This window comes from Gallinula chloropus (genome assembly GCF_964237585.1).
Source record: "Gallinula chloropus genome assembly, chromosome: Z".
Lineage (NCBI taxonomy): Eukaryota > Metazoa > Chordata > Aves > Gruiformes > Rallidae > Gallinula > Gallinula chloropus.
In genome coordinates this window covers 79,107,089-79,123,417 of record NC_140089.1, presented here as the reverse complement: position 1 = coordinate 79,123,417, position 16,329 = coordinate 79,107,089, and the positions used below count along the sequence as shown (strand labels likewise).

General features: G+C 44.7%; 2 protein-coding genes across 2 annotated transcripts in view; both read left to right on the top strand.

Annotated features, from left to right (window-relative positions):
- LOC311203314 (protein unc-13 homolog B-like) overlaps positions 1-16,329 on the top strand; it is a gene marked incomplete at its 5' end in the record, with an annotated part of 223,193 nt that overhangs the window by 102,093 nt on the left and 104,771 nt on the right. The gene's annotated exons all lie outside the window — the stretch shown is intronic.
- LOC311203257 (uncharacterized protein) lies at positions 13,730-16,084 on the top strand (the record flags this gene model as incomplete). Its single annotated transcript, XM_084277911.1, has 1 exon — positions 13,730-16,084. One exon carries the CDS (start codon positions 13,730-13,732, stop codon positions 16,082-16,084), a length of 2,355 nt encoding a protein of 784 aa, XP_084134037.1.

The window sequence follows — 16,329 nt, the reverse complement described above, 5'->3', positions numbered from 1 at the left end:
TGTGCTCAGTCCCACACTCTGACCTGGCTGGTTCTGTGTGGAGCCAGGAGTTGGGCTTGGGGATCCTTATGGGTCCCTTCCAGCTCAGGATACTCTATGATACTATGTTGGCACTGCCTCAGCTGCGGCGTCTGAAAGGGGTGTGTTGTCTGGGAGGGAAAGCATCTTTGTGCCCCAGAGTGTCTGGAAGTTACTGGATGAGGAATAAAATAGCCTTTTCTGTGACACACTGGGTTGCTGAGCTGATAGCATTTGGTTTTATCTTGCAAAAGTCAGGAGTGCAAACATGCACTGGGGCAAGCAGGTTTAGCCTGTGCACTTCAAGGGCTGCCTCACATCTCCTAGGAAAGGCTTTGTCACAGTGACACGGATGGCTGTAAACAAATCAAATGGAGGATGATTTTAATCTGAGCTTTTCCAACTTTATGACCAATACTCCCTTAAGGATTTTGTACCTTAAAAAATACCAGGTCAGACTAGATCTATTCAAGCCCCAGGAGGAGTTTTTGACTGTTGTGGCAGCAGCAGCCTCAGAGGGAAGGAGATGGGAGGACTCACTGCAGGCAATTCTAAGGTCTCCAGTCAGTCCATGCCTGATAAGGATTGGACTAAACACTGATCTGTAAAGATTCATGGCTCTACAAGAACATTAATACTACCATAACTCCTTTTTTCATTAACTTTATTAAAAAAAATAATTCCTTGAGTCTTATTATATTCTTGGCCTTGGAAATATCATTTATCCCCAGGCTATTTGAAAATCTTTCCTTCTGTTAGTTTAGAAATGTTCATGTCTTGGGGTTCAGCAGACAATCTTACAGTCAAATATTGTTAACACATGGAGTGAAAGGATCAGCCAGTGGTTTGGTCTCACCTATTCACAACAAATGGATTTATGTTGCCTGAGGTTGGAAAGGAAACAATCCCCATACCTCCAGTCTTTAGCAGGTTTTTAACATGCCAGTGCTATTCTTGCTGTCTTTCTATAAATCAAATAATTTAGCTTTTATGGGAGGAAAACGCCTGTTTTTCAGGAAGGAGAACTTTTGGGAAAGATTGTTTCCTTCCTTTTCTTCAACTGCTTCAAGGCCAATGTCTGGCCATTACCGGTTTCCAAGGTTCTTGGGGTGCTGTAGGAAGCACATGCTCCTTTGTTGCCTTCTGAGCTTGCAGGTTGCTCTTACACCTTGCCTTATCCTTTCCTGAGGGGAGAAGAAAGAATCGGTGCTTTGAGTGACACCTTGTTTAAAGAAACTTGTTCTTTCATCTGAAGGCAACATCTTAAGTATATGTTTCATAAGTGTGTTCTGGAGCTATTGTAACGACAGAAATGGCATTGACAGGGTGGTTTTAAATGCCTCAGAATATACAGTCTCCTCTCTTCCAGGCTTCTGTCTCAGCAGTGCTGCTTAGGTTGTGGTGATGCACTGCTCCTCAAAGCGTGGTATTCATTGAGGACAGCTGTAAAACAGCAAGAGGTCACTGCTTTTTCATTAACACTTCGTCTTTAGACTGCTGATTGATTTGATCTTCTTGTGGCTTTGAAGAAGATAATGCATAGCATGTTTTTGCTGCTGAATCAATTGATAAACTTTACACTGTGTATTTGAACTTCTAAGGTCTCTTGCTGCACTGAACTCTGTCTTACTGAGAGCTCTATCTCTAGGGAGATGGAGCCGGCAGTTTCATTTGGGACAGATGGCTCTTATTTTTCTTCCAGTGAAACAAGTAACAGAAAAAGAAATCTGGTTTAGAGAGCTCCTGGGCTGGAGACATCTGAGGCCATTTGAGAAATGAATTAAACCCGAGTGTGTGTTGGACAGAATTTATCCCTGCTGTTCCAGAAAAACTTTCTCCACTGACTTTTCCCTCTTACCTCTTGACTTTTTTCCCCCTCTCATCCCTTTGTTTCATCTGTCTGTGTAACGTGCTTATCCTCTAATTTACTTAGCCACCCAATTTTGTACTTCCCCAAGAGCCAGGACACTGGAAGTGTTCTTGCTTGTCTTCCTGCAGGGAGAAGGGGTGGGCGAGGGAGGAGCAGAACCTGTGCTCCAAGCGTGCTCGTTTTCCTTTGGTTAATCCACTCATGCTCATGAAGGAATTGCTTGCTTCTACAATTTTATCAGTAACTCAGTACTTTACAGGAAGTTGGAATGAAACAGATAATGAGGATTAAAAAAGAAGAAAGGGTAACGTACACCTCGCAGACATCAAAGCATTTGGCCTATATAGCTGAGCTAGGCTTTATCAGTTTTAATAATTCCCTGCTGGCTCAACCTAAAATTAAAATCTGTTGGTGAATTAAAAAATCACAGTAAGAAGTATTTAAATTTTTAAGTGGAAGTTTATTTCTCTAGTAGAAGGCAAATAACTTAGTGCTGTAAGCCTTGAGGTGAAGCACACTCTTCCTCACAGGCTTTTTCTAAATGCAAGTCATGCCTGTTTTTCCCAATTCTGAGTTATCTCCATTATTTCAGTAAACAAAACATCCCTGAAAAACAGAGCCTGTCTCAATCTCCCCTGCCTTGGGTAAAGGCTTTACGTGTTGGAAAGGTGCAGTCTTTCCGGCTTTTGAGGGCACTTGTGTTTTTGTCTTTTTAAAGCCACATTTTCCTCTCCAGCTCCTCGTGAGCTGAGGTGAGAGCTGTGACATTTTCCAGCACACCACTGCTCATGACCTCCATTAGCGACGTCTCCTCTTTCTTTGTCTAATGAGACTTGCTTCCTTTTCCCTTGTTTTTTTCTGCTCCTGTTCTTACAAGGCAACCATTTGGATTTCTTTTTGGCAGTCCTTAGAAATCTGCACAGGCTTTTTGGGTCTCAAGACCTGTGGCTGGAGGATTGTGTTTGGCCCCACTGCTTTTTTGACTTGGATCTGGTAAATGTCTGGTGGTGATGGCTGCGGGGATGGGCAAAGACAATAGAAGGAAGAGATGAGGACAAGAGGCAGCCACGGCAAGATGACTGGCTCCACTTGTAGCAGGATCTGTGGAAAAAAGTAGGGCAGCCTGGGAGGCTCTCTGACAGATGCTTCAGGTGCTCTAGAGAGTTCATGCAAATAAGAGATATCTGATGGATGTTTAGGTTTTATTTTTAAAACTATAGTTGTGAAAGAGACCCCTGGCAAGGTCTTTTTTGTCTTACTCATATGCAGAGCTTTGAAGATACAAGCGTGGTGCAAATCCTAGATTGCTTCCTCCACTGCCCCTCAGTTGGGCAGTCTTCACCCTAGGTGGATGAATTTGATACAGAGCTTTGGCTCTGACCTCCAGTGCTGTTGTGAATCTACTGCAGTGGAACTCAGTGCCCTCAGTTGGGTAGGAGCACTGTTCCCTGGTGGGGTGCAAATATATAATGAGAAACTCAGGGTCAGACTCTTTAAATGACTTAAAGCTAAAGCACTTCTGAAAATCTGACCTATAGTCCCTGCCCCTGCAGCAAGGGGAAGAGGGAGGGTTTTCTGGAGGATATGAGTGAGCACAGAGGGACACCAGCCATACAGGGGGTCTGGAAGAAGGTTGATGGCCTGATCTCTGTCCTGTGGCTGCACATGGAAAGGGGCGGGTGGGGGGACTGTTTAGCAGTTGTGTTGCTGACAAAAGGTGTCGTGAACCATGACATTAGTCTACCTGTATGCAAAACTTGTGCTTAAGTCCATCAAACAAATGAGCTGATGGGGACACCAGCCTGGCTGCTGCCAGCTGATGCTTCCTTCAGCAAGGCACTGGGATGGAGCTGTGGGATCAGAGGGTAGAAGGTGTCAGGAGAATATGCCGAGCTGCGAGGGCAGGGCTGGGAGCACAGCGATGCTTGTGGAGGAAGTAGTGAATAAAAGTTGATACTGGTGTAGGTAAGAGATTTGGGGGGGGGAGTATCATTCACAGCAAGGCTGGCTCACAAGGAAGTAGGAGTTATTTGAGCAGATGGGAGGATAGTGGCATTTCCACAGCGAAGTCATATAGGCCTTTCTAAAATCCCACTCCACATGTGAAAAGACTTTGTTTTGAAAGATGTAGTGAGCTGTCCCTGAGCAAACCCAGCAAATGTGCACAGCTCCTATACGGTGCCTTTGGTGCTAAAGGCAGCGAAACAGCATTTGGGAAGGAGGTGGGTGCTTGTGTTGGGTCCATGAAGAAGGGAGGCAGGATGAAGGCAGCGTTTGTGAAGAGGAGGATGAGAACATGGACCCACTGGCCAGGAAGATTTTCTTAGCAGCAGTGTGTTGGATGCCCCTGGGGCAGCTTGTGGGGCAGATAAGCGGGGCCGTTAATTCGGGCGCTGCTTGCAGGATGAGCGCCGGCTGCTGCTCCCTCCCAGGGAAGAAGTGTCAGTACAACGTGAGTGGATCTGATTCTGTGCACAGCACTTCTGCAGTCATTCTTTTATGTAACAATGTGACTTTTATTTTTGGGAAAAGCGAGATCAACGGGTGTTCAATCCCCCACACTCAAAGCAGAACTGGCAATAGTCTTCCTTGGAAACTGGATACGATTCGTTTCAGCAAGGGCACCGCTGAATCTTGCGGGTTAGTCTGGGGGTGAACAGGAGGTACAAAAATAAACCTCTGCATCCGAGTTGGATGAAGAATCTTCTTGGAGCTGGTTAATTATGTCGAGTCCCAGGCTTTCCTCCCCAGCTCCCCTGCTCCGCAGTCCTGCAGGATGCCATGAATCAGGCAGAGCGCCTTTCCAGCACGGATCGGCTCGCTGCGCTGCACTGCCTGCTCTCGTAATGCCAAAGGAGTGCGTTTTGTCTTTAGTCAGATTGGCTCCATCAGTTCGTATTTCCTTCTGAATGGATAATAAAGTGGAGGATCATTTCGAGGCGAGGAGTGTTGGTGCGCGAGCGGAGAGGGGAGGCTGCGTGTGTGAGGAGCTAGGCAGTAAGCAGCTGACGAGGAGGAGTAAAGTAGCAATAGCTGCACAGCTTTCTCTCTGCCTCTGAAGTACAATATTTTCTGTTGAGTCACAACTGAAGAGAAGGATGAAGTTTTAACTGTACTTGGTACTGCCTGAGAAAGGGAAAAGATGCACTGTGGCAGTGAACTAAAGAATTTCTGTTGAGGGATGCTCCTGGAAGCTGACAGGATTTCTGCATTTTTGGCTTTTACTTTCATTGGCTTCTGCTGTTTTCTTTGCTTTTTGGATTTTTTAGTAGCTGTTTGCAGGTTGTTTTTTTTTTCCCTTCAAAACATGCCTTCAACTTTATGTGATTTCTCATCCTAGTGCTGCCGTGGAATGGGATACTCTCGGTGCCTTTAACATTGCTTTTCCTAATACCTGAGATGGGACACCAACAATATCTTGATAATCTCCGTAGTGAAAGTTCATTATCCGGTGAACCTTTAACAGGATTAGGAATCCTCCAGGACTTGTCTTTTCTATGAGAACAAGCTATTGTATTCTGTAGTTTTCTATTAATTCTATACCTTTCCTTTACATTTTAACCTTTTATTTTCTTTTGAAGCAGCAAGGTAAGTGAATGATTAAAACAAATTAAGTGGCTGGGTATAAACTGCAAGTAGGCAGCACTCAACAAGAAATGCTCTTAATTTTTAGTCAGCTCTGTGTGTGTGTGTGTGTGTGTGTGTTTACTTTAACAATACAATAGCTCCATTGGAAGCTGTCTGGATTTAAACACGTGCTTTGTAAAAAACAATTTACTCTTAGTGTGTTCATTTGTATTCTCTTGTTTCTTAGTTTTTGTGTTCACCCATTAGACACTAATTGTAGATGTCTTATTGCTGGTATAATTGAGGTTTTATCTGTTTACTTCTCATAGTTTTCTGTTAGAAGGGTTTGTGTCTCAGTTGGAATTTGACATCAAAATCACTATGTGAAGAAGAGTTAAAGAGCAAAGGATTTGGGGATAATTTAAATTTGATCACTTGAAAAGCAAATAGCGTGAGAGTAATTAAGTAACTGGTTTGATTCTTCCTTAAATGTCACTTAAAACAGGCATGCTTTTAACCCAGAGTATTTGCCATTGGCCTGATTTTCTGTGCTGAGAAAAGCTTGCAGGCTGATGAGATGAAATGACTGGCATGCAGGAACGATGAGGATGCTGTACAAGCTCGTGAATCAGAGCAGATGGTGTGACTGTTTCAGATATCTTTTCGGTTTCCATTCGTTTTATACGGGCAGCTTTCTTTTGCTAATGGGGTGAACCTTTGGGGGATAAACATCAAGACCTAATGCAGAGTGCTAGGGTCTCCTGTCCTCAAAGATGAAAAGGAGAAAGCTTATAGAAGTCAAGCTGCAGTTTTATAGCCCAGGAGGATTTCAGTTGCTGAGTGCTGCAGTTTAGCAACATGAGCTGGAAAACCCTAATTATTCCATCTGCTGCCTACATTACCTTCACCCACCCTGGCTGAATGCTGACAAGAGTGTGCTCTAAGGAGCGTGGGACAGGTCAGAAACAGTGAGATCGTGTAGCACCAGCCCTGCTAGCACTGCCCGGACAGCAGAAGTTGGATCTCACAATTCGTCACCTTGGGTTGGTGAGTGCTGCCTGTCCCTCCCCTACCTGAGCGTCCTTGTGAGTTCAGGCACTGTTAGCTGGAAAACCAGCTCCCAACCTACTCAGTGAGTATCCAGAGTTTTGAAAAAATCCTTAGAGATGAGGGTTTCCTGGCGGTTCTGCTCAGAAATGCCGCGCTTGGAGAGTTCACACTATTGCTTCAGCACTGGGCTGTGAATTGGATTACAGGTGGAGGAGAGGTACAACCCGTTCTGGTTCTGTTAATCAAGGCAGAGCTCTTGGCATCCTGCAGCACTTCCATAGCAGTGCACCAAACAGAAGTGCTGGGTTTCTACTGGCAGCACTGTCAGTCACTCTCGGTTAGAGGTAGGGGAATAGTTAGAAACCTTCCCCCAGAGCCTAGCTGACAATTCTACAGCCCTGATCCCAAGGCCCTTTCACTTGTCAGCTGGCTCCAGTGCTTGTGCTTCAGTTCATGCAGTTTTCTTTAAAAACACAAAGTTGGATCTTGCTCTTGGCTCATCTGTTCAAGACGATACTTGGACCTTAGAATGCTGATTTGGGAAAAATGTGTTTTAAGGAACAGGTAGTGCTCTAGATTGTCATGGATAAACCACTTTCTGCTTGATTCAGCTGCATACAAAACCCCCATGCTCTGGAAATAAGGGGGCTGCTGAAATTCATTGCTCTTCAGTTGGCTCTTAAATTGCTGATAGCTGCTCCTCAGGTTTTGTATTTGTTGCCGAGGAGTGAAATAACTTTACATAAGAACGACAGGAGCTGCTGAGAGTTTTCTTTTTTTAGCAGTCAATTATCTTTTTTGCCTTTTCTTCAGCACAGGCTGGTCTCAAAACTAGGTAGGTGCCTCAGACTTAGCTTGCTGCCGGTTAGGCATGAGCCTCACGCTTCCAGCGCCAGCAGCTTCCAGCCTGCACTTCTCCCTGCACAGAACCCCCTGTTTCTGTCTCTGGATGTTGCCATTTTTTGGCCACCTTGTAATGACAGACCTCATTTGTTCCTGCAGCCCGTGCATTGCTGTGCCAGCCACTGCTGCTTTTAGCTTACAGAAGAAGCTGTGATAAAAAAAAATGTGGCTGCAGAGGGAATAAGCATGTCTTGGAAGAATGGCAGGGCTGCCTGCTGCCGAGGTGCTCTCTGGGGGCTCCCAAGACAGCTGGGCTGAAAGGCCTGAACATCTCAATCCGTCTCCATCTGTGCTCACAGAACTGATGCTGGGTGGATGACCGATACCAGTCCCATATTACTGAAAGCTGAGAGGCGCTAAGCACTCTTTGTCGTGGCCCCTATGTTTGCATGGGTTATTAAGGAGTTAAGGAGGGGTGTGCTATCTGCTTGCTGTATTACATAGTGACACTCTTTAATTACATTAATTTCATTTCATGCTGTTTCACTACATAATTTTTCACATTGGTGAATCCACTTGGAACCCTTTAGTGGGTGTTTTATCCTCATTCTTAGTGTTTTTTACTGTTATTTCACTTCGTAGCAGCACTGATAATTTGCTGGTACAGCAAAGTGTTATTCAGAACCAGTTGGTTTTGTCCCATTTCAATGTCCTTGTCTAAAAGGTAAGAAATAACTGTGATACATGAAGTAATTAATTCAGACAACATGGAGTATTCCCTGGACAGGTTTTCCACTGTGAGGGTGACTGACTGGTCAAACCTGACCCTCTGTCCCATCTTACCAGACTGCTTTGGGAAGGTTTTAAGTGTGTATTTTCTAAAATGTGGTGGGCAGGATTGCTGACTTTCGTTGATGTCAGCATTGAAGTGTTCTGGCACCAATTTTTGCTCAGCTTCATTGAAACAAATCTGTAGGTATGGATGAAAACTGGAAAATGTCATTGGAAGTGCTTAGAAATTTCTGAAAGTTCTACAGCCCGGGCTGAGAGGCAGTTTTGCAGTGTTTCCTGAACAAGAACCTAGGCTGAGGCTTGGCTGCGAAGGGACTGTGAAAGGGTTATCAAGGGACTGTACAGTAGTTTCTTTGCTCATGTTGTTGGTTTTTTTAAAGTAATTTTCATCCCTTTGTAACTACCATCTTTTCAATAGCAGGGATGTGCTTCCTCTTTAAGCCACTGTGAACTGCCATTTGTCTCTCCTGCACCGTACTTTTTTAGCGGAAATGTCCTGGGGTGAACGAGATTTTTCAAGAGAACATCCAGGATTGCTCAGCACAGCCCCTTGCTGCTCCAGTAATGCATGGCAGGACTCAGAGTTTTTTGTTAATTATCAGGAGAAGGTTTGTAAAGAGACACGTTCTCAGGAGCAAGCAATAATGCCATGTTTAGGTATGATCCAACCCAAAATTAAACCTAATCATGTTAATTTGAAAATTGCATGTTCACCTCCAGAAGTCATACAGCAGCAAAGCTGGCAGTAACCCCTTGTATCTCTGTCAAGCCTTGTTGTTAGGATTCTTTCAGCAATTAATGTGCTTAAAAATGCTATAATATTCCCAGGAAGAGTTGATGTTTCAGCGTGCAGAGTGCTGGGGCGATGTTGCTATGGCAGCCTTAGCCACGATTTCTTTCTCCTGCTAATGCCAAAACCTTCCCCCCCACACTCCCCCCCCTCCCCAGAATGTCCTGTGTTTCAGTTACTGATATTCTTCATGTTTAAATGGTTCTTCATAAAGTAGCAAGACATTTTGTCAGTTATTCTATTGCTTTTCCTAATATAACTGCTAGTACAGGTAATGCAATACCACTTTGTGTGGAAGATACTGTAAATATAATCTAAAAGTCTTCAGTCAGTGGCATGACTCGATAGCTAAGAGAGGCTGCTGTGAAATGTTTTCTGGTCATAGTAAATTAGTTTTTTATAACTCTTTGCTGGTGGCTCTGAACATCATGTCTACCTTGAGGTACCAGCACCACCTACAATGATGGTGCAGGGTGAAAGTGTCATCAGTGATATGAAAACCAGACAGCTGGTAAAAAGATCAACCCAGCCTCATTTTAGCAGAGGCTTAAAGGACACAGGGGTTGGGTTCTCACCCCCTGTTCTTCCAGTCAGCTGCAGCCAGCTCACTGCTGCATGGGGCAGGGCTGGAGGCACCACAAAGCTGCCTTTGTTTCCAACCACCTTTGTCCAGTGCCTCACAGAAGTGACAATGCTGTACCGAGGGGGTTGCAGCCGGCTCACCTCAGTCTGGTGGGAGCCTGATCACCTCCAGAGTGCTGTAAGTGTCAAGTACAGCTGATCCCCAGCTGATGAGCAGAGATCTTGTAACCGAAGTTTGTCCCTTCGTGGTATTTCTCACATTCTTGTCTCTCACACATGGATGCTGGCATGCCACATTGGTGCTTCTGCTGTCTTTGCAAATTAACATGCCAGGACCAAATGTAACTGCAGTTCATCAGGATATGTCAGAAATGTGGATGGTGACAAGTTAATAAACTGTGCTGTATTTCTGGTAGTTCACTGTTTTCCCCCATTTAAAACCTTAATATGTCAGTCATGCCCACAAGGGAATTGAAAAACAACCCGACATTCACAGGTAAAGCCAGAAATGCCTTTCTCCTGCTCAGCTTGAGCCTGGCTTCCTTTTGGGAAGTTGGGGAACATGGAAATGCCTGGTACCTGTGCACGCTGCTCTTCAGTTTGTACACCCAGAGACAGCTGTGCTGAACTGAGCAGGAGTTTTCCTGGAGAGACATACGCATTAAAAAGGCAGTCAGGACAAAGCCTGTGTAGTCAGTGAGGGATGGTAGGATACCAGGAGGCAAATACTCTTTTTTTTTAAAGACCTGATTTCTTGTTAATATGTAACTGTGACTCCTGGAGTGATTCTAGAGGAGAAAAAGACTTAAGCAAGGATTTGCATCCGGATTAGATGTGGTGTTCTTTTTGCTGCCTGGACTTGTGCTAACTTTCATTGTCTCTGCCCATCTGTACTGCAAAGCAGCATGAGTCCAGCACAGGCAACATTAGAGTAATAAGAGGTCTTTACAGGGGACAAGTGACTGCAGAGCACCTAATCTGGAGCAGTGGATGGGAACAGGAGCACAGACACAGCTCGGAGCAGGGAGGAAAGACTGGCAGGAGGTGCAGAGGCACTGTGGGGCCAGACAGACTGAGGTTTTTGTGGAAATGAAGATCTTCATTCGCTTCCACACACTGTAGGCAGAGGGGCTTCCCTCTGGGCTAGAGCTGCCGGTCCTCCTGTTCGGCAGGAGGAGGCAGTTTCTTGTTCCTCTTGGGGCAAGCTCAAAGGGAATTTCTGGTATGTACAATCAAGCCTGTCTTTTGGAAAATCTCTACCAAAAATAAGTATTTCTGTATATCTGCGTATACAAGTGCATACATATATACATACACACACACCCCACAGGCACTGTATATAGAAATAAAAATGACAGCGTTGTAGTGTTTGCACGTAATGCCTGCTTTGGAACCGCTGCAGTCCTGCAAGTAAGTGTTCAGCAGGACAAAGCATTCTGTGCAACCAACTGCTGCTGCTGCAGCAGGCAAAGGAAATGAGAGCAAGCTCTGTCTTGAATTGATCTCTTTTTTTAAACTAAAATGATCATTAAGCCCCTCCGGTGCCTTGAAAGCTGCGTGCGGAAGGAAGCGTGACGAACACCCAGCTTTCTGGGGGAATCCTTGCACAAGCATGTGTAGGCTTTCCTCCTAGCACTAGGGGTTCGATCTGCTGGAAGATATTTGAAATTAACATCTCTGTGTGCTATTACCCTCAAGCAACATGTGTAGTGAGCCACAAGTGTAGAGCTTTTCTTTTTGGCTGCCATTGAATTCAAGTGCTTGCTCTCTGAGTGTTCACTGCTTAATATTGATAAAAAAGTGTTTTGCTGGTGCTAAACACCAGTTACCCACTCAAGGGAAAGGTAAACTGTGTAAGTGGTGGAAGAAAAGAGCCTGAGCAAATATTTTGTAGGCCAGCCCTGTTCCCTGAGGGATTAGCTAGATAAGAAAGACATTAAAAAGAAAACCTGATCTTTATGGACCAATGGTCTGAAAATTCTGTGAAATGTTTTCTTTAAGAAGCTGACAGCCAGTCTAAAAGGGAGTTTGTTCAGCCTACGCAAAGGCAGGTATTACCTTTGCTATGGAAGTTCAGCTGAGATGCAGGATGATGGGTCTTAAACCTGAAGCTCAAGTGCAGCCTGTGTTACAGAATATTAATTAGCTCTGATTATAGAGATTGGCATTTGTAAATGCTGCTTTCTCTAGATCAAAAACCACTCTCTCCTCCCCTGCCCCTGATGTGAAACAACAAAAGTGAAAATAAAATATTCACCAGGATGAAAAGGCTCACGAAGAGATACTGGCAGTGGTGTAAAGGCCTGTCAGGGGGAGCCGGAGGATGTATTGGGGAGGGCTTCTGCACCACAGCAGCTTGGCTTCAGTGCAGGCTAGAAACATTGGGTTAGTGCTTTGAAAATGGGAATCATTTGGCTTCCAAAAGAGGTGCCAAGTGGAAGCTTCTGTGAGCTCTGGAGCTGGCCCTTGGGCAGTTAAAATGCTCCAAATGAGTTTGTTGGGCCTTTGCTCCAGGCCTCAATCTGGTGCTAACAGACCTACTGCAGTGTTAAGTCCTCTGCTTGGGGTGAGAGCATGAACTACTTGGGCTCAGCACTTGGTCCAGTGTTCTCCAGTGGGTGCTGCTGGGGCAACATTTGACCCTCCCTGAAGAAGACTTAAGTGTTGCAAAGACTGTGTTAGGAGAGCAGAGGATATCAAACCTCAGAGAAGGTGGCATGGAACAGCAAAATCATCTTGGTACACCCTGTAACAAACTAGCCTTAAAACAGCTAAACCAAGCCCAAGGTTAGAAACCCAGTTCCTGTTGCTTTCAACATGAACCTTCCTGTGGAAAGCTGGATGCACTTGGCAAAACTTAAATTAGGCTGAAAGTTGTGTGTGGTGATTGTGTTTGTGCTTTGTGGAGCTTAATTTTTATTTTTTTTAGAACTAGGTAATCGTAAATTTGAAAGGCAGTTACTATTGATCTTAAATCAAACAAGAATGTGAGAATATGTGGAATATTGGAACAGTCCAAATTGAGTTGCTAAAGACACTGGCACCACCTTGGCTCCAGGAGAACCTCTAATGGTCTCTGCCTTACTCTCTGGAGGAGAAAGCTCACTGTATGTTGCTTAGTAGGAACAGCAGTGAAGACACATGAAAGTTTTAAGTGGTTGACATAGTTTTATTATTTTCATTTTGCTCTTCACAGAGAGGATTTAAATCAGGAAAGTGATCCACTGCAAAATCTTGAGGGTTGGAGTAGAAGTGACATGCAGAATCTTCCTGCTGTCAGCTCAGCCTGTTTGTACATATGCTGAGTGTGGCATATTTAACTGCAGGTTAACTGGGGAGCCTGTAAGCTTTGAGATTTTGGGCTTTTTTTTTTAGTGTTTGATAGCAAAATATTAAGATAAAAGTATTAAAATAGCAAAAAGGTTTTACACTTAAAATCTGTCACTCAGTCTTCCTGCCGCTTTACATCAATTTGTGTAATTCTTCTGGGATAGCTGGCACTGTGCCAGGTTAAACTTGATTTCTGCTTTGGTTTCAAGCAAGGGAGGATGAAGATTTTGGACTTGAAAGGAAATGTGTGCGGAAGCAGAATCCCTAATATTTGTCAGAATTCTTTATTCAGAGGGGTAATTAAATCTCACAGCACACCATTGCCAGGAGCTAGCTCGGCTTAGAGCAGTGTGCAAACCTGGTAGAAAAAGGGAATTGTCACACAATTGCTCTTCTCCCCCCCTTTTTTTTTTTTGTGGTTTTTTTTTTTTTTTAAATGTTTTTTTATTGGGTAGAAGAGGGAGCAAGGAACACTGGTTTTGATAAAGAAGGACCTGACCTGGGGTGGTGGCCGATACACTTCAAATAGCACATCCTCTTTCTGCCTGCTTTTATGTGGATACTGGGCCTTTTTTATTCTGCTGCTTAAGTTACTTTGGCTATTTCTATCTGAACCAAACTGTAATGTTTTTTCCCCCTCTTTTGGTAGCTGCTTCATGACAGAATAAAAACTGGATGTGAGTTGTGCGTTGGGAAGTGATTGATGTGTGCTTGTGCAGCTTGTAGCACTATGAGAAACGCAGGTGCCGCTGCTGATGATGTTTGCTAGAAGTAGATTGAAAAAGCAAGAAAATGAAATTGGGCTTCTGCACAGACAACCTGTTGTAAAGCTGTGGGGCAGGAAGCAATTCCGGAAGCAAAAATTCCATTTGTTTCTGCGGGACAAAATGAAGAGGCTTCTTCAAGGCCAGGTAGATGAGACTCCAAACCATGCTCATCACTGCCAGCTCTCCCCAGTGGAGATTGAAACGGACATGTTCGTTTGTGGAATAAAGAGGAGCTCTGCGAGCACTGAATTTTCCACTGCTGGAGGGGACTTCCATCAGGACAACGGACGTGACTCCAAGGGAGTGAGTGAAGTGTGTGTTGGTGAGGTGGAGCTGAACTGGGATGGTTACGTAAAAATACCATGCTCAGTTCAACAGAATAAGAAGGATTTGCAAGGAAAATCTTCTGATGGTACAACGCAGACCTCTTCTGAAAGAAAGGGCAGAGTGTCAGAGGGGCAGGACCTTTCTTCCCTGAGCATTACCATGAGCTGGAGGGAGGTAGCTGAAAGGCAAGGGTGCTTTCCACAGGAAAAGCCCACTGCATACAAGAGTCATAGACGGCAGTCAAGAGATCGTTCAGCCGATGTGGTTGATTACATTGTTAAAGAGCTCCAGGGAATAAGTCGCATCCAGACAGAGATTGCGGAGCTCCGTCAGCACCTTACCTTGATAAAAGGCTCTGTGGATGAAGTCTCTAGCTGTGTGGATACGGTCTTGAGTGAGATAGAAGGCCTGCAAGGTGGTTCCACTGGTAAAACCCAGGGTACACATGCTCGAGAGCCAAGTCGAGAGGTACAGAAAGAAGAACCAGTGTTGTATTTCTATGGCATCCCAGAAAAAGATGGTGAAAACACAGTAGAGCTTATCTGCAGCTTCTTGTCTGAATATCACTGTTTCAATGGTATCCAGTGCAGTAAGTATATAAAAGATGCTTATAGGTCAGATATCGGTACAGGCAAGCCGCTGACGCCAAGACCAGCAGTTGTGAAGCTTGTCAGTTGTGAACAGAGAGACTTTATTTTACAGAAGTCTGTCCTTCTGCAAAGCTCAGGGGTCCGGGTTGCTACCAGCGAAGAGCAAAAGGGGCAGAATGGCCAGCGGGGCCGCAAAGCAGATTCAGCCTCTTCGCAGCCTGGCTTCAAGAAGAATCATCGCAGCTCGGTGAATCCTCCTGAAGCAGCTCAGAGAGCTGATGCCCTTGGGCCCCTTCGAGCGGACTCCTGCCAGGTTAAGTGTAAAAGCACGAGTAGGAAAACACAGTGCGTAGGAGAGAAACTTGATTCTGTGCAGAAGTCAACCTTGACCAAGAAAAGCAACCTGACACCTGAAACTGGGAAGGAAGCACAAACAATAAGCTGCAGTGAGCAGCCTTCAGATAACAGTGATGTTCACCAGGCCCTTCATGAACCTCTACAAAATCCACAGCTGACCAATTTGGCCAAAACAAGTGATGGAAATTACTGCTGCTCCTCTGACTCTGTGGGCCATGAAAGCCAGATGTGTGCATCAAGCAATAGTAGTGAGCATAGGCTCGACACGGAAAACACCACCGAGAATTGTTCTGCCCTTCTAGATAAAGATGAGGGGATAACTGCAGAAGAAACTGAAACAGACTGTGATACCCCATGCAAATTTAACAGTGTGGAGAAAGTTGATGTTCAAAGAGAAGATGTTTCTAGTGGGGTGACAACTGTTAGCTATGATCATACAACGGATGAAATGGCTGATAGTAGTGACAGCTTAAAAGATATGATCCAAATGGACCTGAACGATCAAGATCCAACTGATCAGGTCTTTAGGGATGTTCTGGAAAATTCCCAGTATTTCCTTGACCATTCCCGGGATAACATTGATCTTGTAGACATGAAGTTCTACACTAATAAGCTTGGCAAAGCTATTCATCACTTCAGGTCTGCTCTGCAGGTGGTTTTTCACAAGCTGGATACAAGTGATTCTGAAATGATGTTGGAAAATGATAGTGGCTTACAGATGGATGATGACAACACACTGATGCTGACCAGCTCAGGTATGTGTGGCAGCTCTGACAACTTTGCAGAAACCCCTCCTAGTCAGTCCTCAGAGAGCCAGGCAAATACAACAGTCACCAGCGAAGCGTCTGCTCAGGTGCAATTTGTTCCTTCCAGTCTTTCCTCTGTTCCACATGAGCCTCCTGTTTCCAGTTTGATGCCATCATCTGACTGTGAAATCCCCCCTGGCCAGCGCTCGCCTCCTGAGGAGCCTGGAGGAGGTGTGAACTCTCTACCTGAGCAAGCAAAGGAGTGCAGACCCATGAGCCTTGACAAGGTGTGCGCAGAGACAATCTACCTGAACAAATGCATCAACAACTTCAAAAACGTGCTACGGGAAAAGAGGCAAATGCGTAGGAGACTCTTAAAAGAATTAGCACAGGAAGGAAACTGGATTTCTGCTGAGGAGACAAATTCAGGTAAACAAAAACCCCTCAACTTTTAAAGGAGTTGTCAAAATCTGGTATTTGTGCAGCCAGTAGACAACACCTCACTCTGTAGGTGAACAGTTTTTTAGAAATTGTGAGAATAGTTACAAGTGCAAGTGCAAATGCTGTACAACAGTGCTGAACCAAAGATCCCTAAAAATTATTGTGTAACACACTGAAATGTAAGTTAGCAAGCTTTACCTTTTTTCTTTTTTTTCTTTCTTTTTTGAGAGGGAGATTTGCAGTGCATCTTCAAAATAGC